This window comes from Dermacentor variabilis, chromosome 5 (genome assembly GCF_050947875.1).
Source record: "Dermacentor variabilis isolate Ectoservices chromosome 5, ASM5094787v1, whole genome shotgun sequence".
Taxonomy (NCBI): domain Eukaryota; kingdom Metazoa; phylum Arthropoda; class Arachnida; order Ixodida; family Ixodidae; genus Dermacentor; species Dermacentor variabilis.
Genome location: NC_134572.1, coordinates 13,117,537 through 13,143,874, shown reverse-complemented (window position 1 = coordinate 13,143,874; position 26,338 = coordinate 13,117,537). Strand labels below are relative to the sequence as shown.

The 26,338-nt window shown below is 46.1% G+C and overlaps 1 protein-coding gene across 2 annotated transcripts in view; it reads right to left on the bottom strand.

Moving 5' to 3' along the window:
* Nucleotides 1–26,338, bottom strand: part of LOC142582264 (uncharacterized) — a 102,976-nt gene that overhangs the window by 37,675 nt on the left and 38,963 nt on the right. For both annotated transcript variants that reach the window (XM_075691748.1, XM_075691747.1), the window contains exon 2: nt 9,348–10,339. In XM_075691748.1, coding sequence (XP_075547863.1) covers nt 9,348–10,233 — 886 coding nt within the window. In that variant the 5' untranslated portion in view covers nt 10,234–10,339. The remainder of the gene's footprint in view (nt 1–9,347; nt 10,340–26,338) is intronic.

The window sequence follows — 26,338 nt, the reverse complement described above, 5'->3', positions numbered from 1 at the left end:
ACATACAAGAAGAAATGTTTCGGCTTGGAAAGACGTAATCGTTGCTCTACTGCTCATCATCCTCTTCGTTGGCTGCCCTTCTCGCGCTCTCCAGTCAGAGTTTTGCGTGCCGCGAGCCAGGAGGAATGAAGAAATACGTTGTTCTGCCCCTGACTACAGTGAGAAAGTTCTGATTGAACCGAAGAAAATTCAATAGCTTTAGTCTTTGTCCATCGTGGGACGAACTTCCTATAAGCAATCCGAATCAAATAAAATTATTGCTGCTATCTCGCTACATCGACTTTGATTTCATAGACGGATAAACTAAAAGTGATTGGTCGAAGTCTATTGGACAACTGAAAGCTGCGTGAGTTGATAATTATTCATGGTAAAACTGCAGCGGCCGACAAAGGATGAAGGACACAGGTAGTCTGCAAACAAGCGCTCGTTCTTAAACTACACATGTCCTTCCTTCATTGTGGGCGCTGCAGTTCTACCAATTATCGAACAATTTATGAGCCTCTTCTAACACTGAGCCATTTCCGGTAATCAGATCAGTCAACTACTTTAGGGCAGCGTAGTATCATACAATACGCCGCGTTCCGCTGTACCTACTTCTACATTTATACTACAGCAATTGTTTGACATTCAAAGGAATCGTTGGCCCTTTTGCCCGACGCTTTGTGCGAACCGTGGCAACCAAGCGCGCACACAATCACGCACCCAAAATGAATGTAACAGTCTAGATAATGGAAAGGCCTAGCAAAAAGAACAAGAAAAAGGAAGGCACGTCATAAAGGGAATTTATTAGGAGTTAATGTAAATATATGCACAGGTTGACTGTTTCTACGAAATTATTTATGCGACCTGTCTAGTTGATGTTTCTGAACGTTTGCCAATTGGTTGGACGCTGCGCCAGTGATGGCAGTTTGGGGGCATTAGCAACGGATAATGTACCAGCGATGCACCAGCAACAGATGCAATGAATAATAGAAAAAACTTGAAACTGATAGCAAGAAGAATGCCAGAGGACATGAGAGCAAGAAAATATTAAGAACCAACAAAAAGAAAAGAAAAGAAGGTAAGTCACCACAAAGGGAAGCTAACAGGGTTCATGCCAGGCTGAAGAACCACGTTGTTTCGTTTGTTTGCTTTTGGTAGCATACACGGACCAGGGTGCATCACTTCGACACAGGGATTGGTGTAAACAGCTGCGCGGGCCACAGGGACGCTAGGCGGAGAGAGGATCAATGCGCCCGCTCGGTCTCCTCCTTCAGCGATCAGACAGTGAAAGGCAGACCAGTGCCGAGAAGATGTACTGGGGCACGGTTGAATGCGGCTTCGCTTTGTCGCGCGCCGCTGCCGCTCGCTCGTCCGTATACAGCATTCGGCAATAATGAGCGAAAGCGACAAGCAGGACTGAGAGGGGGGGAGAGCGGCTCTCTACGCCGGTACTCGCCAGCGCAGCAGCAGATCCTTTTGGTCTCCATTTGTGCACAGGAACCTGACGCGACGAAATAGATAAAGAAGATCGTCTCTACTAATATAGAAAGCAAGAAAGGAGCATCGGATGGTGGGGCCCAGCCTTGCTCTATTGACTAGAAACCGCGACCGATGGTACAGCGTAAGTTGTATGCTAAAGACAGCCATTGGCAGCAGCATCTCTCCTTCGGCCGTTATCTTCTCTTTCCTTTTTTTTATTTTCCCGCAACTGCGACAGTAGCCGATCTGTCGACGTGGGAACTCGCCACTGCTCTGGGGGAGAGAGCGCTTGGCGGCCTCTGCACCATCTCAGCTGGAAGTGCGCGCGTGTGTGTCATGTCAAGCGAGGAGAGGAAGAGGGTTCAGTTTGTGTACACCAGCTTCCTTTCTCCGCCACGCCAGCAGACCTCTGGCTGCGAGCTACTCCCCTTGCGGCTGGATTCTTTTGCTCTGTAGGGCGCCTCAAGGTCAACAGCGGAAAGCGGGCCGACTGAGACGGGGAAGCAGTTATCCCCTTTGCGTTTCGTTGAAGCGCAGCCTCGCGCGCCAGGTTTCCATATACCTGACCGTTCTTTCACGCTGCAATGTGACGCTAATATCGCGGGGAGCGATCTAAACGCTCGTACTCGGGCTAAGCTTCTACGCGCAAGAAGCAGCGTGTGCTAATTCAAGCTTTATACAGCATTAGTACCGGAGATGTTTATTCGTGCACGATTCGGCTATTCCTAAACGAGACGCGCGAACCAATGGACACGTGCGCGCGCACGCGCAACACACACCGACATACATATATGCGGTAGCATGTATTCGCATCGCCTGGATAAACCTCCTGGACAGTATATTCAAAAAATTATGAACACAACGAGTACTGCGCGTGTTCATTAAGCAGCGACCAGCAACTGACAGCGCGTGAAATAAGTAATACGATGAAACAAAGACATTTTACACTGTGTTATTTGGCCATGATGAATGAACAACTGGCCCATATTTCCGTTCTGCGCTCAAGTGCGGTTCTCGATTATCAATCTATGATGGTAGACGTTTATTGCAATAATTTCGTTATTAAACAGCGGGCTTCCTTTCGTGTAGTGCTCCCCATGCTGGACTCAAATGAACCTACGAGCAGCATGGCTTAGAAAGCAATTACTTTTGGTATTTCGGCAAACATTCTTAAGCAAAATTACACCCTATTGCCACACAACAATAATCCTCATCTGTCTGATCCGCATTTCCTTTCTTTAACGCGGCCAGCCCGGTACTTCCGATTAACGAACGGCATGCGCGTCATCAGCATGAAATAGCATTCCCGACTGGAAAGTAGCGGGCGCGGTGTTTTTCAAGAAAGCAACGCAAGCAAGGCAGATGATGACTATGGTTGTGTGGCAGATATACACCCCAAAGGGTGTACTTTTGTCTAAGAGTGTGCAATGCTATCTGTGTGCTATATTCCTTAGGTTTCTTTCCGGCGTCGCGAATAGCGTTTGCTCACCTTCAGAGGTTATCCGTGCATCCTAACGTTCAACTATACATAGTCTTAATAGCATTGTTTTGAAGAAGCATGACTACAAGGTGAAATGTAACGCGCCTTACATTTCCAATTTGCAGCAATGTACTGGTGGAGGGACCCTACTCAGGCAGAGTTAATCTGCCTTAAGTCTCTTCATCCCAGGTAATCTAAGTCTAAACAAATAGAAATAATAAATAGCGTCCATTATCTCTTACGGTTACGGTTATTGCCGAAATCAACTGAAGGACATTATAACTGTTACCCAAACATTCTCTCGCGCTGAGTTGAGTTGAGTGGTTGTAGGCTACTGGTGGGATTAGCCTTGCAGTTGCTGCCGGCAATTGCTCCACCGTAGCGACCCCTAAAATAAATAAATCACATCAATCAGACGCAGACCTCACAATTACAAATGGTCGCTCCTAAGTTCACCATGTGGAGGCCAAATCCGTGTCCTGCAGGTAATTTAAAAGAAGGTGAGAAACCTCCTTCCTACACAACTGCTTCCCGCGCGGAAAAACAATGTCCTGAAGAGAACTGTGAGGAACTCCTGTCTTCTTGAGTGACCCGAATAACACACTCCTTTCCGCTTTGTACAGAGTACAACACATAAGGTAATGTTCTATGTAACCGCACACACCGCACGTTGAACATAATGGAGACAACGCCAGGCCAGTCTTATACATACACGCAGGGGTACGAGCAGGGCCCGTGCGAATGCGGAGCAGTAAAGTGGCCTGGTTTCTTTTGATACCCTTGATCACACATGGCTTGTGAGGTGAGCTCCACAAAGAACTGAAGCGGCACAACACCGCTTCTCTGAAAAGTCTCTTGTCCTCTTGAGGCACTTTTCTCAATATTCCCAGACAGAGATCTATGGGCGAGGCTGTCTGCCATCTCGTTGCCTATGATACCTACGTGCGAGGGCGACCATTGGAAACGTATGGAGAATCCTTTGATATGGAGATTGTGCACCGAGCGTAGGGAGCTAAGACATAAGGCATCAGTAGGGAACCCGTGCTCTAACCTTTGAAGGGCAGATTTTGAATCTGTAAGAATGACAACAGGTTGAGGCGTACCAGTTTGCAATTTGCAAAACCGTAGCTTCTTTAGAGCTGCCACAATGGCAACGCTTTCGGCCGTTGTGGAGGACACGACTGCAGTGAAGTGAACAGACCAATCATACTTCAAAGAGGGAATGTGAAAAGTAGTTGCACTAGATCTTCTGACCTTGTCCACAGAGCCATCAATAAAAATTTGAAGATGACGTGCATATTCAGTCTCAAGATGTTCCAGTACCAGTGAACGCGTTTCCGCCAAAGGAGAACTCCGTTTAGCGCGAACGTGAGGAATTCTCAACGAAAAATCGAGGCTCGCGAATGACCAAGGTGGTTTCAACCTCTTAGTTCGACCTCTAGCGCCAAGACCAAGGTAACCAAGAGTATTTAGTGCCAAGTACACTCAGGACTCAGATCTCTTTCGAAGGCGCTATAGAAGGCCTCGCCCGGCTACCAACTGCTTTAGGCGGCCAATTTGCATCAATAACCTTTGTGAAGCGACTAGGCTAAGAGGTCTCGATAGAGACTCATTAAGTACTGCATTGTTAGGAGCAGTCTGCGGAACGCCAAGAGCCCTCCTTAGGCCTTTCCTGTGTAGAACCTCAAGTCGTTCCAGCTGTGATGTCGAGGGGGAAATTAAAGGGAGCTGGTACATTATTCGGCTTGTCACCAGTGCATCGTGCAGCCTGATCATTAAAGAAGGGCGATTTCCCCATTGCTCACTTGCAACTCTACGGATCACATTGAGACGCGAAGATAGCGATGTCACAACCGAGTCCACAGCTCGTCGCCACTGTAGACGGTAGTCAATAATGACGCCCAAAAAGCGCTTGTGCGTCAATTGACGAAGGCAAGATTGATCAAGGTCTATCTTCAGCCGCGCATACCGTCTTCCTCTTCCTGGAAACATGATGAAGCCAGATTTTTCCACCGAGAGAGTCAACCCAACACATTGAAGGTAATTTTGAACTGAAAGTAATGCCTGTCGAGCTATCAGAGCTAAACGCTTGTGTTGATATCCGGTTAACCAAAGACGAATGTCGTCCGCATATATCAACATATGGACATGCCTGCAACGTTTTTGCAATTCAGCGGCAAGACCAGCCATTACGACATTAAAGAGCGTTGGAGAAAGAACACTTCCCTGAGGTACACCTCGCGATACCACCCTTTCGGTGCTTGTGGTAATTCCTAACCACACTTGAATTTTACGATCACTGATAAATGAGTGAATGAATCGCAGAAGATAGCCCTGTACGCCCATGGCCGGCAAACTATTTAGTATTGAGCTCTAAAGGACACTATCATAAACCTTTGATACGTCTAGGAAAATAGCTAGCGTTGAAAGGCCGAAAGCTCTATGATGTTGAATATGGCTTATCAAGTCCAAGACGCTATCTTACGCATTTAAACCTGTTCGGAATCCAGGCATGCATGTTGGCAGAGCCCTTCTATGCTCGAGCCACCAAGATAAACGCTTACTTGCCAGCTTCTCCATGAGCTTAGCCACACGCGACGTCAGTGGTACCGGATGATACGAGGCCAAGTCTGTCATTTCCTTGCCGGGCTTCAGCACTGGGACAACACACGCCACCTTCCATGAAGGAGGAACGTCGCCAGTCTCCCACACTCGATTGAGATAGCTTAGGAGCATCTTCCGGTGTTCCAGGGGTAGGTCCTGCATCATCTGGTTGGTAATGCCGTCGGGACCTGGTGCACGTCTACGCCGCAGGCTGCTGAGTGCTGTCTGTAGCTCTCGAAGTGTGAACGGGGCGTCCATCACAGACGTAGATGTTGCAGGCAGAGCGCAGGGATGAATTTCTGAACTTGCACTTACAAATACATCTGCAAATTCCTCTGCCACAGACACGAGAGGTTTCTGCTTGCGCAGTGCAAGCGCTTCGAAAGCTTTACTAGGAAATGTTTACTGGGACGAGCAAGACTGCCAATGACTCGCCAAATTCCCGTCATCGGTGAGAAAAATGTCAAGCTAGCGCAGAAAGATGCCCACTGCGACCTACAGAGCTTGTTCGTATGGCGTCGAATGGCACAGTTAAGCCTATTGAAGGTCGTCTTCAAGGATCTGTCGTCCTTCTTCCGCATCAGTCGTCGCTCCGCCCTTCTGCGCGCTGCGCAAAGGTTCCTGAGTTTTAAATCCGGAGTCGGAAAATGATTAGGCAACCTGACCGCTGTGGTAGCAGCCATCTTACCAGAAGTCATTTTGTCTATCACATCACCAGAAACACATGCAAGTTGCTCCCTGTATTTGTCCCAATTAACAACATGGCTAATTTTACAGCCGCACATATGGAAGTCGGCATTAAACACTAAAATTGGATAGTGATCACTTCCCATGCGGTCAGGTGCGGTTGACCACTTCACGCGGACGTCAGGTGAATGCAAGGTTAGGTCTATAGATGTGGCTGAGGCTGGAGGCCGGAAGAACGTGGGACTTCCGTCATTGGCCACGCACAGGTCCAAACTGTCGATAACTTCTACAAGTTTGCGTCCGCGGGAATCTGTGTTCCTGTCACCCCAGACAGAGTGATGGGCGTTGAAGTCACCGCAGATAATTCAGGGCACTGGGAAATGGTCACAGAGCTGCTGGAGAAACAAAGCCATTGCTACCTTCTTCCGTGGAGACACGTATACGGATGCAACAGAAAGAGTTCGGAAACTAAGCCGTATCCTCACAGCCACTACCTCAATACTATCGGCGGAAAGATCGGTGACGTTCAACGGCACATGAGGAATCTCTCTTCGTATGTAAAGGGCGGCACTTCCTGCGGGAAACGACCTTATGCTGCAATTCTTGTGGGCGACATATCCAGTCAAAGATCTCCCGCTTGGTAGGCCAGCCTCCGAGCGGGCCAATACTGGAATACACGCATCTTTCACAAATAATCTCAGTTCTGCTAATCAACTTATAATCCCAGCGCAGTTCCATTGCATAATAAACGGCACTTTTCGGTGATTTTTAGTTCCACGAGGCTGAAGAAGACTAGCCATATTATGAGGTAAGGGTCGCTGCGAAGGCGTTAATCATGGACTCAAAGGAAAGAACGAGCTGTAGAAAGTTCTTCAGGGTGCCAGTCTGCATCGCTTGAACATATGAACGCAGGACTTCAAACAAAACTCGCAGAAGGTCGGACAGATCCTGATTTTTATCTTGCTGTACGCACTGCCTCACAACTTCAACAAACGATGCGGACTAGGGACCCACTCTTGGCCACTGCAGCCGGTTTCTTCATCTCTTTGGAGGCGAGGGAACGTCCTCCATGACCTCGAGTCTGGCTGTGATCTGGCCGCTGAGAAACAGGGACACTTTTTGCTGCAGCAGATCGAACAACCGACTCACCCACAGAGGTCTTTGCCGTCTTGCTATGGTCAGGTCGCTCACTGACGTTGCTGTTACCACGCTACGAACTTCCGACTCTAACACAGGGAACTTCCGAATCTAACGCCTGGAACTCGTCCCTTCCAAGTATCGGCTTCTCAGTAGGTTGTGGTTTGGGACCTAATGAAGGACACTCGACGGTGTAAGGCACGGAAGGGGCAGCCACCGAAACTCGCTGGATGGTCACCACCACAATTAGCTCAAGCAAAATCTGCCTTGCAGGCTATGTAATCGTGTACGCCACCGCATCGTTTGAAACGCTGATCTTTGATGCAAAGTTTGGCTACATGCCCAAAGCATTGACACCTAAAGCATCGGGGAGGAGTTTCAACGAATTCTTTGACTGCATGCTTGGTGAAACGGAGGTCAATTTTTTCGGGGCGCTCGGTGTTGGGAGCAAACGTTATCACAACAGAGTTAGTAGGTTTCGCTGCCCATCCTTTTTCTTGAGTCTCCACCCGGCGCATCAGACGTTTCACGTACAGAACACCTTGCGGTCAAGAAGGTCGCTTTCCAAATACCACACTGGTACTCCCCTAATAACACATGTGTTAGTCATGTAAGATTGGGGCAACCGGGCTTTAATTTAACTCTTATATCACCAATCTGAGAGCACCGGAGAAGAATGTCAACTTGCTCTTCCGTTGCGATATCTAGATAAAGAGCACCTTGCGTTGTGAAGCGGCTGTGAATCGGAGCAGATCCCAGCAGTACTTTAATGGCTTCGAAGAGCCTGATAGGGTTCCGCTCTCTCAAATCAACACCTTTCTCTGTTGGCCACACTACCAGTGGGATTTCGACTGTTCTTTGCTTCCGATGACTCACCACCTTGAAGCCCTCACTGTCCACTTCCGCCATATCAGCCACTTCCTCGTCAGGGTCGACGATAGTTGAGTCGTCCCCACTGAGCCATGATGACGCACTGGACTGCTTATCGTCCCTGATGTCTGGCAGCTGCACGCCTTGCGAGGCCATGGCCGCCTCCACCACGCTGTCTTCCTTCGGATGGCGTTGTCCCTTTAAATATGCCGGCGCCGGAGCAGCCGTGCCCTTCCCATAGGGACAGTACCGCCTTAAAGATGCGGCCGTCTTCCAAGGATATAAATAACTCGCTTAATGAACAGCAAAACTTGTGCAAAAATAACAGAGCTGAGGTGGCAGCAGATCGAACAGCGTCATCTTCCTCTTCGCTCAGCCTCTCGCGCTGTCAGCTTCATCCGTACGATCTCTTGTATAAATGGGGCACATTATGCGGCTTTTGCCTTCTTCCATCACAGCTTTTGACCAAAACGCTTTCCCCTTCCCTTTGTTTTTATCTTTTCTGTGGAATCATATTTGTTGATGAGTACGTCAAATATACCCGCCATGGTTGCTCAGTGGCTATGGTGTTAGGCTGCTGAGCACGAGGTCGCGGGATCGAATCCCGGCCACGGCGGTCGCATTTCGATGGGGGCGAAATGCGAGAACACCCATGTACTTAGATTTAGGTGCAAGTTAAGAATGCCAGGTGGTCGAAATTTCCGGAGTCCTCCACTACGGCGTGCCTCATAATCATAAAGTCGTTTTGGCTTGCAAGTAGAACCCCATATATTTTTTTTTTAGTACGTCAAATATATACCTGCCACGGGCACAGTGGTTATGGTGTTCTGCTGCTGAGGACGAGGCCGAGGAGCCGGTTCCCCGTCGTGGCTGCCGAATTCTGGTAAGGCTATCATTAAGATCTGCTCCTGCACTTGGGTAGAGGAGGGTCGGAATCCCCGATATTCAACGCTATTTGCAGCTCCTCTACTGAAACATACTTAAATGTCAACAGCCGAACCTAGAACGTAAAGACTTAGCCGATATCCCTATCAATGCCTCCGTCATGGTTCTCGTTGAATACGCACGACTATCCAGGCACAATAAGAGGGAAGATAGGCAGACTCACCGGTGAGGCTCATGTCGAAGGACTCGGCGTCGATTTTCGCCAGGTCCTGGACCGTCCTCCAGGTAAGCGTGAGCAGCTGGTTCTGCGACAGGTCCACGGACACCAGGTTGGGAGCCCCGCGGAACATGTGTGCGGGCAGCACGCGCAGTCGGTTGTACGACATGTATAGAACCGTCAGCTGCGGCAGCCCTTCGAAAGCCAGCGGGTCGACCTCGGAGAGCGCGTTGTACTTGAGGTCGAGCTCGGCCAGCTGGGGCATGCCGCCGAACACGCGGGCCTCGAGGCGCGTCAGCTTGTTGCGGAACAGGTCGAGCCTCGCGACGCGCCCCAGGCCGCGGAAGCTCTGCTCGCTCAGCTTCTCGATGGCGTTGTCGCTCAGCTCTAGCTCGCGCAGGGCGCCCAGACCCTCGAAGGCGCCGTCGTCGACCACCTCCAGCTGGTTGCGCTCGAGGAAGAGATGCGTGAGGGAGGGCAGGTTCTTCAGGGAGCCGGCGCGCAGCCTCCACAGCTTGTTGTCTCCGAGCTCGAGCTTCTTGAGGCGGGGAAGGTCCGCGATAGCTTCGGCGTCCAAGCTCGTAATCTCGTTCGAGTCCAGGGAGAGCACGGCGAGACTCGAGAGGTTGTGGAACGAGTGAGGCTTGACATCCCCGAGCTCGGCTTGGGAGACCTTCAGCCGCTCCACGTGCGGCGTGTGGAGCAGAGCTTGCGTTGGCACAAAGTCGAGCTTATAGTCGCTGCCGAAGACATTGAACGCTACAGCGGTAATGGCAGGCTGGCGCTTAAATGATTCGAAGACAATGTGATCAGGTGGCAGCTTGCGGCTCACATAGCACGTAACATCAGTTACTTCCTCCGTGATGTCGGCGGTGTCGCAACGGCAGTACATGGGTTGGTCGATAAGGTTGCAAAGATCGGGCACGAGGCCCTCGGAAGTGACGTAAGGTGTGAAGGCCGGAAAGCAGACCACGGCCAAGAGCGAAATCCTTGAATACCTGCGTTAAAAAAGCAATACGTCAAAGCAAAGTGCAAATGTTATCCTTAACAAACTGGTACAGTATAGAGTTTCTCGGAACGCGTACGCTTGCTTGAAAGCAAAATAACGCGGACTCAATCCCACTACACGCCTGTGACTACATTTTGCGAACGAACTGAACTCTGTCAAACATGGTGTTCACAAACAGATACGTAACTTTTTCATTATATCTTTTTCCGAGGGCGTGATTGCTTCACAAGAAGAAAAAAAGGAAACAGGAAAGTGCGAGACGAGCAGGTAGTGTACGTTCCAACATCTCTGCAAACAAAAATACTGGTGCCCTCTGTGACGTTAAACACTAAAACAATACCACACGTTATTGCTTTAGCACAGACGTTACCACATTTCACGGAAAGTACGACACACTGCTTTCGTCCATTGCTGACATCGGTTGTTACTCCCTGCGTCAGAAAGCCCTTTGTTCATGAATAATTTTAACAGGTTCTTTCAATTAAGATTTCATCTCATTTTCTAAGCATCGGAGCATCTGAATCAGCAGAATATATTGTTACCAATATGTAATTGGGAGGACGGGCTTAGCAATGGCTGGAACCTTTTGTTTGTGTAGTCCCGCTGCATTTCCACGCAAACATACAACTTTGAAAGGTTTGCCGACCATTGGTCATAATTTATGGCTGACGGTACTACATATTTCTAAATTGGACATATCCTTGCAAACAGGCAAAAGTGAGCATGAAGCTCGTAGGAGCGGAAGCAAACACATCGGCTCCACTCGCTAAGTCAACGTGTTCATAAACCAACGGTATGCGCTCGCTAATAGAGTACCACAGTTTTCGCCGGAATACGCTTCTACAGTCGGTTGATGTGTGCTACGTTTCCATTCCTAAAGTAGGCGGCAGCGTTACTTGCGTACTTTTTGCAAACACTTAGGACGGCTACGCGCCTATACTGCTCCTCAAATACACTGGTAGGCTTTGGTCTGTGACTTTCACTGTTTGAGCCTCTTAGACGAAAACTGCGCTCTATGCAGTTCCTGTTCTTTCTGTCCTTCATTTTCGTCCCTTCTATTCACAAACATCAAGTCGCGTTCCAACTTACTTCCTGTTCACACTCCTGCGCCCTAAACTGAGAAAAAAGCCACAAAAGTGGCGATTGTTTAGACGCTACGTCAGTGCGGATAACATTCGGTGAAGAATGTTTCGAAGGGAACGAAACAAAGACATATACACTCCTAAAACCATACTCGCATATCCAAACGAGGCATCATCGGACAACTTTTCGGCAGCCGGCATATTCTCGTCAGAAAGTGGTTCCAGGACGAAATAAACAATCGAACCAGCGTGTCAGGACTTGCGCCTGACGGAAAGCGTGTACGCTTCTGTTTCCAGCGGAAATTGCACCCGGAACGCCGCAACGGCGCCTGTGACAAGTAACGAGGAAACGACGAAAGATGAAGGAAAGAGCTGCGGACGCAACGACGACTGCCTGCCGGAAAAAGTAAGAAGTTCGCGAGGCGCGAGAAATCGAAGCTAAAGGGCTGCCTTTTAGTTCTTTCCACGTGATGCCGAAACGACGTGTTTTGGTAAGCGCAGAAATCTTCCCGGAGCGATGCGTTCCGACCGCGCGTTTTTGCTTCGGCTTTGTCTTGGTGCTCACGTATCGTTTTCCAAAGTATAACCAAGCCTTCAGGGGCTTGTATACCGTAGCATCGAAATACGAGCAACGTTTGACATCTTCTAGACACGGTGCTTAAAGCTAACTTATAGCAATTCACAGAACGTAAAAACAAGAAGGAAATAAAAAATAAGTTAGGGAAGATTCGTTTTCGTGAATGCGAATAGAAATGGAGGCCTTGTTGCAAGAGATGTAGTGCAGTTAAGCCAGCACAAACAAACAAGTAACGAGAGTGTGTGTTTGTTATCCTTCACTTGCTTACACTGCAGCGGCTATGCATTCCCTTGGCAGCTGAAGCGCGATCCCTAACCATCATCTGATGCCGGAACATCTCGTACTGAGGCCTGAATGGCAGTTTGATAGAATTTATTGACGGGAGAGACAGCGAACTATCTATAAACTGCCAGTTTAAATGTTGCTACAATATAGGACGTTTTCTTTTTATGCAATTTCTTGCAGTGCAACGAAATTAAACATTAAACTTCAAGCTATAGATAAATAAACTCAAATATACACCTCATTCGTAATATAAACAAAAGCCAGAAATTTCGCCAAATTTAGCCAAGCACAAACGACGAGACTGACCACTGAACTGTGGCTATAAATAACTTATTCAACACTGTCGATGATGCGGAAAACGCATCTGTAAAGAAAAGACAATCCTTAGCTTAAGTTACTTCGTCACATAATATTCCCACGCAAAGTGCATTTTCTCCTATGCCCAGTAGCCAGAATATAAATTCCTGTCTGACCCTTCATTCTGCGCATTCAACAGAGCGAGCTTGAGTTATGTAGCCTTTGGGAGTTTATGGATGCCCGCATCTCTTTGAATGCCGAGGAGAGTAACGAACTTAAGGCACGCACCACGAAGGTCGCCATAAAATCTATATGAGGGTCTACAGGATTATGCGACAACGGCGTTTGTGTGCGCTCTGTCTATAGTGAACAGTGCTTGCTAGACGTTCTAGGGGGCGAAGTCACGAAAAGTATAAGGTTCAAAAAGAAAGCATTATGCGTGCCTTAGAAGAGTGATGGTTTGGGCTATACTTGGTTTTCCACGAGACTGTGTGGTGCAGCGCGAAGTGGGACACACGAAAAAAACGAGGACAAGCGCTTTGGTCACGTGAAGTGTGACACGTGAAGTACGCCCATGCATAAGTAAGCCATCCCTGGTCTTATCAAAGAGGGAGTTGGCATTCTTAGACAATGGTAGCGCGACCAGGGAGCGATGATGGCACCTTTATTTTTCATCTCTATTTTTTAATGTTTTCTTTTTATATATGCACTTTTTTTTTCTACGTCGTTTTCCCTCTAAGCGCTTGTCCTCGTTTTTTCCTGTGTCCGCTGTCCCGCTTCGCGCTGCACCAACCAGTGTTATGCGTGCGTTAGTATAAATGCTTTTATGCCGCACTATGAGGAAAACAATGAGGATCCAAGGAAAAGTGGCGAATAAAAATAAATGCATTACAAGACTACTGCATTTTAGTAACGTTTCAAAATACAGTGAGCTTGAAAACAAGATTACGTTCACGTCATGCGCGCTAGATAGGCTGCATCACTATCATTTGGTCCTCTTCATACTGCTAGAAGCAGTTCAGTTCTCTAATAGGTCAAACACACCGCAACTGCATCTATACCGCCTTGTTGCTTCATGGAAAATGATGTCACCTTATTAAAGCTAGAGATCCAAAATAGTCAACATCAATTATTCGAACCACGTTTGATGATATCTTGGCGGAATTATTGTTATGGGTGTTTCAGAAGACTAAAGGAACCGTAAAGGATGAATTGGCTATACTGGAAAGCGATAGCCCCATTTTCCTTCCTGTTAACATAATGAACCTCACAAAAATGGTTGTTCTTTTCGGTGTAACATTCATGCTGGTCCACGCAGATGGCCTAGCTCATTATCTGCAAAAATAATTCCGGTACTTTTATTTCATGTCTTCAATATTAATACAAAAAAGATTGTTTGCTTCTACTTACCTTATGCTCCAGCCTCCTCTGAAACCATGAAATGTTTGGTAAGCTTTTGGCAGCGCTTCGTTGGTGTTCTCTTTCTAAGTGAAACAATGCAAAATTACGAATGGAGCCCTCCTGTCACAGTCTTGGTATTTACCATGCCTATAGGATCAAACGCGAGTGCCCAGGACTCCAAGAAAAATAACCATGTATCCAGGAATAAAACTCTACAGAAAGCTACCGCTGCGTTACTGGAACGCCTACCAACATTCCGCTTGTTTACGCGAGGGAGACTCACAAAGCCATTCGTACAAATCTCAAATCTCGCTGGCACATCATGAGGTTAAGACGCCGTGTCCATCCTACAGATTATGTCGGGAAGAGATAAAAGGAATTCTTTAGACAAGATAATGCGTCAGTAACGACGTACAATCGACGTCAGGCTTAACCCTAGTAATCAAGAAACATACCGAGCAGTTTACTTCTAACACGCGCAAGCTGTAAGGGCCAAAAATTGAATGCCTTGGAAAGAAGACGCATTGCTGGCAGTTTCAAGCCTCCCCAACCCGAAATATCAAGCGCGGGATGAACGAGAAGGCGCTAAGTGGCCTGTTTAGTGAAGTATCACGGTGGCTGTCCATATAATGCTTTGTAAATGTAATAGTAGAACTGCTGTGCAGCCCACAGTTGCCTTGCTTCTCTCGGTTTTAAACAAGACAGACGCAATTTTAATATCTCGGCATGGAGCCGTGAGTACCGTTTGCTGCAGTGCAAGCGAGCGAATGAGTAGAACCGGGTTCGAAGTTTGCATGGAGAGAAGGTTGTCCATACGCGCAGAGCATGAAATACAGCAAAGTACCCATTAGCACATTTCGGAGCTACTGAAATATTTTAATCTACTCATGATATTTCAACATAAAGAATTTCTCCGCTATAGGCGCTCATTCTCGTGATGCACAGAAATAAGCTGCGTTCACATACTTAAGCGCAATCATTGTAGTTCTTATATTTATACTGATTAGCTAGTTTCGTGTGCGTAATAATGTTGTTGGAGTTTTAACATTTAACCGCTGCGGCTGAGCATACAGCTCATATGCTCGCATACCGTACTTAAAACTCAGAAAAATATGAATATATGCCTGGGAAGATGACCGTCTTCCTCGACATTATGTAAATCACTTCTTTTATTAATTCGTTAGGATGTGCGTACCTATACTTCCAAGAAAAGATTTGTTTTCGCTTACTCGTTTCTCTAAGAATGTCCCGTAAACTGCCTCCATTTAGCAACAACATTCAGAAGCATCGAGACAGAGAATCGAGTAACACAAGCCGGAATTTCTACATCAATGACAAACTGTTGTCTGTAAATCTCTGTGCCGTTATATGAAGGAAAAGTTAACTTTATTCTGAGCACTGCCCTCCAAGTGAGGGTGCCACCTGGGCACTTAATATGGTCATTAGTGTAATAGCGAGCGTGTCCATTTGGCGGAAGAAATTCCTGAGCGTGACCGCCTACGGACGGCGCAGATTAAGCTTCAGGATTCGTGTGTAATGCTTCCTATTTCCGGAAGGATCATAATTGTTACCCACGACAAGAAAAAGCGTGCTTTTGTAACTGCTACGCAAATTCCGGTAAAGTGAACGAGTGCTCTCTTGTGCTAAGAGCAATTCGCAGTGTTTTCAGGACTTGTTTCTCATTTTATTAAACACTGATTGCACAGGGAAACTAGCAAGTCGAGCAGGTATTAAGAATGAGAAAAAGAAACTACATTGACGTAATTATCCGTTTGCCTGTTCGTTGCTAATAGCATATCTGAGGACTGACCTTTGCTTGCGTGTTTAAGTAAATATACCGTAGTTTAGTATAGCTCTTTCATCATGTTGAAAATAAAAGAAGCTAAAGTGCACATGCAAGTTAAAAAAAGAACAGAACTATCAGTTTGACTGGCCTTCAAAGCGAAAACAAACCGTATCTTTTTTTTAAGAAAGAAGAAATAGAAAACTCTCCCTTTCCCGCCAAAACAAGTGAAGCCTCGCATTTCGTGAGATTAAAAAGGTGAAAAATAGCGAAAACAGGCGAATATGGTAAATATTTTTTGCCTAACTTTACACACCCTTACACAGTGAGACTAAACGGCCGTCATCCTCATACCCCCTTCACCTTCGTTAAATGTATGAATGCGCATAAAGAACTGAATTGCCGACTCATTCAGCGAGCAGTGTGTGACAATAGTCAGGATTGCATAGTCACGGTACCGGCAGCCCGTATCCGGAGTAAATATGCACGACACGATTCCATGCCGCTGAGCCACGTCACACTCTGCGTGCGGAGTGAGTGGGATATTCAGTGCACCATGCGAATACAGCTGAACTGATAAATATGGACAGCTGGGCTAGTTGGTTATGATTGGCATTAGGAAACATCGTTCCAGCGCACAATTGAACACGGACGAGAAGGACATAATGAACTGATAAAATTTGTTTAAATAATATTATCATTCTTCCATCTAAGTTTGCATTGATGAGCCTTGTTTCTGACAAACCTTCGGACACACCAATTTTTTGCTTCGTAATTTTTCGACCGTTATGGGTAGATAAATTAACAGTTCATACCTACAAGATGTTTTCCCGGTTGTATTCCAGTAACATTCAACATGGAGCATGTTTTCAGCCACACGGACGTGCCCCAACGTAAAGACCAGCCCCGCAAGTAGCCACACCCGAGCAGTGGGAGACCGCGCTGACTGGCTCGGAGCCTCGTGACTAGCAGCAGCTGGTGCTGCGGGCCCGGGAGCCCAGGACTGGGGGCGCCTCCCCGCACAAGCAGAATGAGACCTGCTTGTGCTTTAGCTTTCAATAAATGTTTTTCCTCCTCTTCAGGCATATGAATATAGTATTCTGCGCGGTAGAGCTGAAATGTTGGTTCGTTTATGCTGTAGCGTCACTGTACACGTGGTAACCCAATTAAATAAGTTCATTATAAAATTACTTCTTGTCGGCTTTAAAGAGTTTTAAAATACGCGCTTCCCCAAAAGTGAGGATTATTTAAAAAACTACTAATCGCATTCAAGATTTAGGTGGCATCATTGCTGCCTGATAATTGCTGTAGACGAATTACTCTTCTTCTGAAATCTTTAGGCAGGAATAATAAGTACCCCAACGTGAGCCAGAAATGGCAGTTTTTTATCGTATACTGTGTTACGAGTATATGCTTTCGGGCGCAACTTCGAGAACAGGTAGTCTAATGCCGCTTAGGAAGTCATTAATGCTGTAGTAGTGGCAGCGGGACGTATATTATTCACTGGCTATTCAACAACTCTTTATGATGTCCAAGTTAAATGCAAGTCGAATTTTCTTCTAAAAGAATTTTGCTGCAGACATTGTGTGAGTGCTTAAGTATGGCCACTGCATCTATTTAGGCAGCAGGCCGAGGTATACGCGTATATTCTGGGAAAATGGTAGGACTACGCGACACAGAACGTTGAAGCTTATTATGTTTGGTGAAGGATGGAACAATTGGGGATCCTCACGTGGACATTTCCCAACAAATGGAGACGCAGCGAAGGGAATCATGGGTCTTCTAAAACGCGCAAGCCTCATTAGAGTGTGTCCTTTTCACGCGTTAAACTCTTTGTGTCGGGAACCATGGTTTCATCCAGAGGATTTCGAGACATGTACCCGTCGCGCCATCTCTCGGCGGTGACCGCGCGCCCCACCGTAACTGAATAGGGAAAAGACTGAAAAATCATACCTCACGAACAAAATTAGTTATCGAAGACGACTCGCGGTTATTCATATTAGAGGCCCACTGGAACATTGAGGTGAAATTCCAGTAGCATGTCACAAAGTACGTAGGTTCTCAGCAAATTTGAATATTTTACAATGGGGCCTATGGGGCTCTCTTGTAGACTCTATAGTAACATATCCAGGTGCCTTGGTAACCTACGAGCTTTTCGGCACGCTACTGGAATTTCACCACAATGTCCCAGTGTGCCTTTAGTATGAATAACAGCAAGTCGTTTTCGATAACCAATTTGGGCTCCTCAGATAATTTTTTTTTAGTCTTTTGCCCTACAGTTACGGTGGGGCGCGCGGTCGCCGCCGATAGATGGCTCGACGTGTACATGATCCGAAATCCTGGCCATGGTTTATTTTTTTTTAATGCTAAATACGATGGCCGTTTGAGGTGAGAGATGTTTCATGGCATTTTTAAGTTAGCAATGTCACAAAGCTTCAGAGTCGAACTTTTTCTTAAATGACGTACCGTCTCTGGATTTCATCCTTATTTTCAATAGCTTGCTTTTGTTAGAGGGAACGTCCATGGTCCATATCTTTCCACCAAAGGGCACTTGGGAAAGCGTTCTTCGTCAGAAAACAATCAGGATAAAAAAAAGTCGAATGATAACCTTTATTAAACGTCACTGAAAAGATCTTACGTCGAAATTGAGCTCGAAATACAAGGTTACAATAGTTAATCTGATAAACTGAGAAAATTTCGGCCTGATCATTCTCTGCCATTTCGTCAAAAGCGAGTCCGGTGACTCAGCTAACTCAGCACGTGTTCTGCTGGACTGTGCAATGTATTTACCAACTAAGATTCTGGAACTCTCAAGTGCACTCTCGGCTGTATAACTACACTGTAACACATATATCAATGTTGATATTTTGAGGGTCAGAAAGGAAGGAGAAAAGGCAAGAAACAAGAAAAAAATCTGGTTCGCTTCCCTATGCTATGGATGTGAGCAGGATAATAGAAAACTTGGCAGAGACAGGAAGGACGATGGCGGTGAACGCACGTAACAGTGCCACACAATAATAGAAGTCCGCAAGGGCCAGTCGATTTCAAGAAGCACACAAGTCCTTTCATTGAGTTGCGTGCCGACGAGGTCTGAGGTCGATGTTCAAGTAGCATCTGAATGGAGAGCGATCCATTAAACAGATTGCCTCTCAGTCAAGTTGAGGACAGCAACACAATAGATGGTCAGTGCCCCAGACTGAGATGCTTCATTAAAGCATATTCAACATTCACAAGAGTGGTTGTCAATGTTTCATGCGATGTCTGCGTCTTCGAGAGAACGTTGAACGTTTCAGGGGACTCTACAGAAGCAACGCGGGAGGGCAGGATAGTACAACCATACCTCTATAGGGAGGACCGCGGCTAGATGCGTTGGGGAGATCGTGGGTTAGGGAGCCATTGGAGGCGCCGGCGCGATACATTGGGAAAATATAAAGCGAGATATAAGAAGGAAGAAACATGTGCTTGCTGCGGTAAAGCTAGGGAAACAATGGAGCATGTTTTGTTCGAATATGAAGATATCTGCCCAGTGGTCGATTTAGGAATCACTGCCTCCTTGAAGCCCTTGGGTTCAGCGAAAGCAAGGGGAAAGGTAAACATGCCCGCTATAGAGATTAGTAAAAGGCAATTGGAAGATTGGTGATAGAAAAGTAGGGAAACGACAAACAACGGAGGCGTACAACAAGAAAGTTCACAATAGAGATTCAGAAACTTTGAATATGGAAATTCATCGTGCTTTTTTTTCTTCTTTAACATAGGTAGGACATCAAGCAATAAAATAAAAAGAGCTTGCTGGCAGAACCCACCACCCCGTTCCAAAGGGGACGCTCATAACATCCATCCATCCATCCATCCATCCATCCGGGGAGCCACTGGCTAGTTATCGTGCATTCCAATTTGCTTGAGCATTTTCTTTCTGTATCTGCAGGTGACAAAGACAGTGAAATTTCTATTCTTCTGACGAATATACATAGTTCAATTTTTATTCGTCTTTCATGGCTTAATTGGTTCTTGCATGTCGATAAAGAGTGAGCGACACTGCATGAATTTAATGGCAATGCGATCGTACACATTCATCAAATTATGCGCTTGCTTTCGAGTTTACTGAAGAAAGGGCTACAATGGACGAAGAGACATCCAGACATGAGCAGCGTAACTTTATGTATGTGGGCGCACAGAGGTTTCACCAATATATGGAATGTTTTCTTTGTTCTTTGTACCACGCATAATGTACTGTATTCAAGATTTGATACAACAAATATAGTGCTCTTTCGTAAATGTTTTATCTCGCGCCTAAATGACTGCGTTTCTGTGTACATATTACTACTTCGCGGAAAAAAATGACGCTCCCTAAGACATAGATGATTCATAAGGCAATCGCACTTGGTTTCACCAAAATTTCAATTTTCGTGCCTCCTTTCAGCTACCTATCGCGAATGTCTGAAATGGTAGTTGCTGCGTGTTGCCAGATGCTGGGCTCGGGCACATCGTCCACGGTCGCCACGGAGAGAAGAAGCCATTTAGAATGACGACGACTCATCAGTCCTCGCTCGCGTCTGGTTTTGATGGCCTAGATTTGTTGATACCGTTACTTTCTTTTTCTATATTTCAAAAGTACCCCGTAGGGTGCCGCAGTCTTTGATCTCCTTCCGATTACCCCCCCCCCCTCTCTATCACGTGGTTAGGTGCTAAGATCCATAGAAATTGAATTTTCACTGGCGATTTGAGCAACGACGAATCCGAATAGTGCATATTCCTGACTCCTTACTAACCGGAAAAACTAAATGGCCTTTACTAGTAAAGAGCTGCGTCGTATCTGCGACAGAGTGAGTCAGTGTTTTCCGCAACAAAGGTTTAGGCGCGATATCATTTCTGGTAGCGTTGTGAAAGGTTTTAAATTTGCAATCTGTAATGATTTAGAAGGTAACATATTCAAATCAAAGAATCTATAATTCCGTTAAGACTAGTAGAATTCGCTCGAATCCGCAACACCATGGAAAAAAAATTCAGCAGAGACACTTAACACTGTTTACGTGTGGGAATGCGAAAGCATTATACCGTTTGTAGACCTCGGAACGTCACGAACGCGCTCATTTTACATACCCACGACGTGGCGCTACCTCCTCCAAATTGGCTGCGCCGTCACGAGCCCAATGAGGCACGCACTAGGCCACACCTTTAGTATGGCACAGACGTGACATCCGCAATTACGCACGCGCTATGCACACCTTTAGTGAGCCAGAACCATGGCGCCATCGTGGCGTCAGGGTAGCGTGCATGTCTCGCATCCCGGAGGCTCGGGCCCGATTACCCCCCCCCCTCCCCCCAGACCGAAATGTACAAACTTTTATTGTCAGACTAATGAATTTACGTTGTTTACCGAAATCTCCCTGAGAAGGTTGACATCAATCAGAGCATTTTTATGTGTATTTACTCTTTGTGCCGTTGGCCATTCTTGGTACGATCGCTCGGTCACACCACAGACGATGAAGCCGGATTTTCGCGTAATGGGGCATATAATGCTTTCGGTATAAAACCGCGTTGAATTGATGTACGATGCCCTGTGTCCATTAATTCGCCGTGTTCTTCCGACACAATGGCGCGGCCTCTCTGGTGTCTTCGTGTATAACCAGGAGCTTCCTCAGAACGCGAAGCGTCTCGCGCGACGTGATAAAGACCGGCGTAAGCCCTGCAGTGCTGTGCTTTTCATCCTGTCATCATGTCACAACCGTTCATCCTGGATAAGGCGAGCAGCCCCTGCAAACGCATACGCGCGCGACAGGGGAATCACTTACTCGGATCCAATATTAACAAACAATCCTAAGGATAATAACCTACATGGCAGATTTACAATTGGGGAAAGGGTCGGTCTGTAAATGGCGCAAAGCTTCCTCTCGCGAGATGCATGGCGGTGGCGCGGTGTGAACGCGACGGCCGCGTGTGTGGTGACCGAGGACGTCTCTGTATACGTGAGCAGGCGATCCTCCCGCCCTGTGGACGGTCCCCTCCCGGCGCTGGGCCGCCCGGAGGGAAATTTCGTGGGCGACCGCGTGTGCATGCTCGTTGCCCGGCGGTTAGGTATGACCAGGCTTCCAGACTAGGAGGATGCGGTAGGGCGTGTGGTTGGTTTCGTTTGAGGAATCTGCTTGAGAATTTGGTGTGCCGCTATCGGGATTTATTTTCATTACAGGAACATCTCTGAAAAAATTTGACGTCAATCCGAGCGCTTTTTAAGTGTTCTTACTCTTTGCGCCGTTTCCCATTTTTGCTACCAACTTTTCGGTCACGCCGACTACGACCGATTTTCGCGTAATGGGGCACATAAGACTTTCGCATTAATTACATTTGCACAACCATTCAGATATAAAAGTACGAGTATAATTGAAGCCTCACTTTCCTCCCCTCCTTCCTATCTCCCGTTTCCCTTTTTCTGTCACCTCCCTTCTGAAGAGTAGGCAAGCGTCGTGCCCCTTTCAGTGGCAGTTGCCAGCCTGCTCCTCGCTTTCCCTTTCCTGTTTAGTGTATGTATGTTTTCGAAACAAATAATAATAATAATTCACAGTAATGTGGTAGACGCCACACAATCAAAAAACGCGATCGCCCAAACAGACATGTTCTTACGTGTCTTCAGCGAAGACTACTGTCGGCGCAAGCTCTCTAGCTTCCAGCCAGGTGCCTCATTATTTAATTCAATTGAATTCAATTCAAATTTTATTTCTCAGAAGAAACAGAACTGGATGCCCACCCTGGAAAAAATCTGTCGCAGAAGCTTGACGAAGGCTCAGGGTTGATTATATGTCAGTTTGTGCGCGCGCGCGCGTGTGTGTGTGTTTGTGTGTGTGTGTGTGTGTGTGTGTGTGTGTGTGTGTGTGTGTGTGTGTGTGTGTGTGTGTGTGTGTGTGTGTGTGTGTGTGTGTTTGTGTGTGTGTGTGTGTGTGTGTGTGTGTGTGTGTGTGTGTGTGTGTGTGTGTGTGTGTGTGTGTGTGTGTGTGTGTGTGTGTGTGTGTGTGTGTGTGTGTGTGTGTGTGTGTGTGTGTGTGTGTGTGTGTGTGTGTGTGTGTGTGTGTGTGTGTGTGTGCGCGCGCGCGCGCGCGTATGCGTTTGTGTGTGAAAACTTTCATTGAAATTAGGCCTGGCGGCTCGACTTTTTAAGCCAAGGCTCCCATGTTGGCACTGTCAGGCCAAGCCCTTCAGCGACATCATGGGCTCTCTGGGCGGCCCTTAGTTGGTCTTGAAACAATGGGCTTTGAATCCTTTTTTCCCACTGTGTCCATTCTTCAACGAGGTTGGGGAGAGTCGCAGGACACCCCGCCAGCATATGTCTGATTCCACTGACGTCATTACAATCGTTGCAGCCCATCTTAATTTCTCTCTCTGGATATATTTTATTAATCTGGTACGGTGTGGGCCATGTACCTGCTTGCAATAAGCGCAGTGAAACTGCCTGAGCCCTGTTCAGTTTTGAATGTGGCAATGCGAATTGCCTGCGTACCACTTTTGTTATGTTATCTCAGAATCTCAAAATTCTATATTCGTGACGATGCAATCTTCAGGAAGAACTGGGCGGCAGCGTGCCGCAGCTTCAGTGAGGGCGCAAAGTTTACCGCACAGGTGCTTCGCGTGAGCGTCACTGCGCAACTTAGAGGAAAAATACACTCCAAGAATTTTATACTCCTAAACTAACTCGATGCGTTGAATCTGAAATTAAATAGCGTGCGAATACTAAAAGGTTTATTTTCTGCACGAAATATTACACCTTTTGTTTTCATGGAATTCACTCAAAGCATGTTTGCCCCTGCGTCCAAACTGAGAAGTTTGCCATAACTGCATTACATTTTCGCGCAAGCCTGCTTTCATCAGAACTTTAAACACACAATGTTCAATCATCCGGGTACATAGTAAATTGAACCCCACTGTCTACGTTTACGATGTTATTTGCGAATACGTGAAATAAGTGTGGCCCAATAACGCATCCTTCAAGTGCACCACAGTTAGTGTGTAAAAGGGATAAATAATGGTTGTTATTAGATACGTCATCGTCATCATCCCTCATTTCTATGTTTCTAAATCGGTTTTATCAGCAGCCACTGCGCCAAATTTGGCGAAGTTTCTTACAGTTAAAAGAAAAAGTTAAAATCTAGTGAACCTAAGAAGCTGTTTATTTTTTATTCAGTTAAGCCATCTACATTTTTATAAAATCTGTTGAGCATTTGCAAAATTTCATAAAACAAAGCTATCAGGTTTACCAGTCTAACTCAGCAATAAAAACGATACCACAACTATGTAAACAATTCTTAACAGGAAGTCTAAAGCGGACAACATTGATGTATTATACACCTCTGTGAAATATGCCTCCAATTTGTGTGCAGGACCTTCACAAAACCCTTGCAAACATTGCAACAAACTTACGTAAGCTGTAAATTCACATATCAAACCCGCCCGCTTTACATGCTCTAAAGGACGCACTTTACAGAACGAACTGCGATATCTGTTTTTGGTGCACAGTTGCGGATTTGTTATTTGTGTTTTTCAAAACTTACCAACTTACGTCGTTATTTTTTGAAAACTTCTAAGTTCTAAATCTAAATTCTGCTTGCTACGGTCACTAGATGCTAACTTCTTTCTCAAATGCAACACATTTCATTCAAATCGGTAAAGTGGTTGTCTCATAACAGCATTTCCAAGTTTTACATGTATCTAAGATGAATTTTATTTCTCCAGGAGAACAATTCTGAATAGGGAAATCGGATCTGGCCTTGATATTTCGCTCGGAGACAACAGCAGCACCCACAGAGAGGGTTTTATTGTTTCTTCTTTTCTTTCATATTTCTTAGCCCTTTCTCACTTCCTCGTGCAGGGTAGTCAACCGGAAATGTCATCTGGTTACCTCCCTGTCTTTCCTTTGCCTTTATATTTCTTTCTCTCTCTCTCTCTGTTCTAATAAATGTGAAACGCAGCAATGCTTGCATGAGGTAAGTCGACGCGAAGGTCTAAATAAAATCTGGTGCATTTGAGAAAGAAAGCTAAATTATTGTAGCTGTAGGAAGCAGAACTTTGATTCAGAGCATCATAATTTTTACAACAATTGCCAAAAATTTGTTACCCTTTCTGTGAACTTCGTGTCAGCACGAAGTTCACAAGTCTGCAACTCTACACCAACAACAGATATCGCAATTCTTTAAACTGCATCTGTTAGAGCGCCGAAAGCAGACAAATTTGATATCAAAATTCACAATATTATATACCACAGCTACAATGCTTAGAAGGTTGATGCAAATGTCCTACTCACGAACTAGTGATATACTTGAGAGCGGTTTATAATAAATAATTTTTATGATCTTTCAATGCCTTGGCAGATTTAGCTTACAAAATTGCGATGTCGTTATATATTACACAGTTATAAATAAAATCCTGCAGTGAAATATTTCTTCGTTAATTTTGCAATTATTAACAATTTGTAGAAAAATTGATAGCCTAAATAAAATGATCTGCCTTCAAAAGTATCTAGATAATAACTTTTATTAATGCAAGAATATAACGAATTCGATGCAGTGGTTGCCGAGCAAAACAATTTTTCCGTTCCTAATGTAGTTAGATGGGAGGTCCCCAGCTAAGGCTTTCTCTTAATGGAATAGCGCATGGTGTTCGGCTGCCTCTGAATTTCTACCTACATAATTCCTGGCTCACATATGCGCTGGTACATAGTATATGTACCACATGGTATCGGCCCATTCTTTGCCAATCGGCCAAAATTGGTGCAGGAGCGAATAGGTGTCATTTGTCTGCATATACCACTCCTCGCGTTTCTTCCACCGCAAGCTTCAAAATCAGCTTGGTCCTCGTCACGCAACTGCACCGACGTGTGACAGTGTGCATCAGCCTGAAGGGGCTTTTGTATTTTGGCACAGCTTGTGAACTGTGTAGACCATAAACATTACAGGACATTGATGTTGAGACCTATGCGGCGCATACACAATAACCATGTATAAGATCACATGTTGCATAATATGAGAATAAGCACATTTCTTACTCATTGCATTTAGTTGTATAGGATTTAGTTAGCCTGTTCAATGAAGCTGACCCGCCATAGTGCTATATTGGCTTTGGCGCGGTGGTGCTAAGCCCGAGGACGCAGCATCGAATCCCGGCCGCGGCGATCACATTTCGATGGGGTCGAAATCCAAGAACGCCCGAGTACCGTGCATTGGGTGCACGTTAAAAAAGCCCAGGTGGTCTAAATTATCCGGAGTTCCCCACTGCAGCGTGGATCACATCTTGGTTTTGGCACGCACAGTTCCAGAATTTATTAATAATTAGCTAATCACTCAAGAGAAGCTTGATGTAGATTCCAGCACGTGCGTTTGATTTGCATAATTTTGCATAATTAACCTAACTATTCACGAGTACACTGGTGCACCACGGTTGCGACATGGTCTGAAAAAAAGAAGGAATGAATCCTCAGAGAACTTCAGTGTTAACAACTCCGGTATAATTCGAAGCCGCTACTGCCGAGGTCTTTTCACCATTCATCCATAAGTAGGGATGATAAAGTTCACTGGAGGGAAG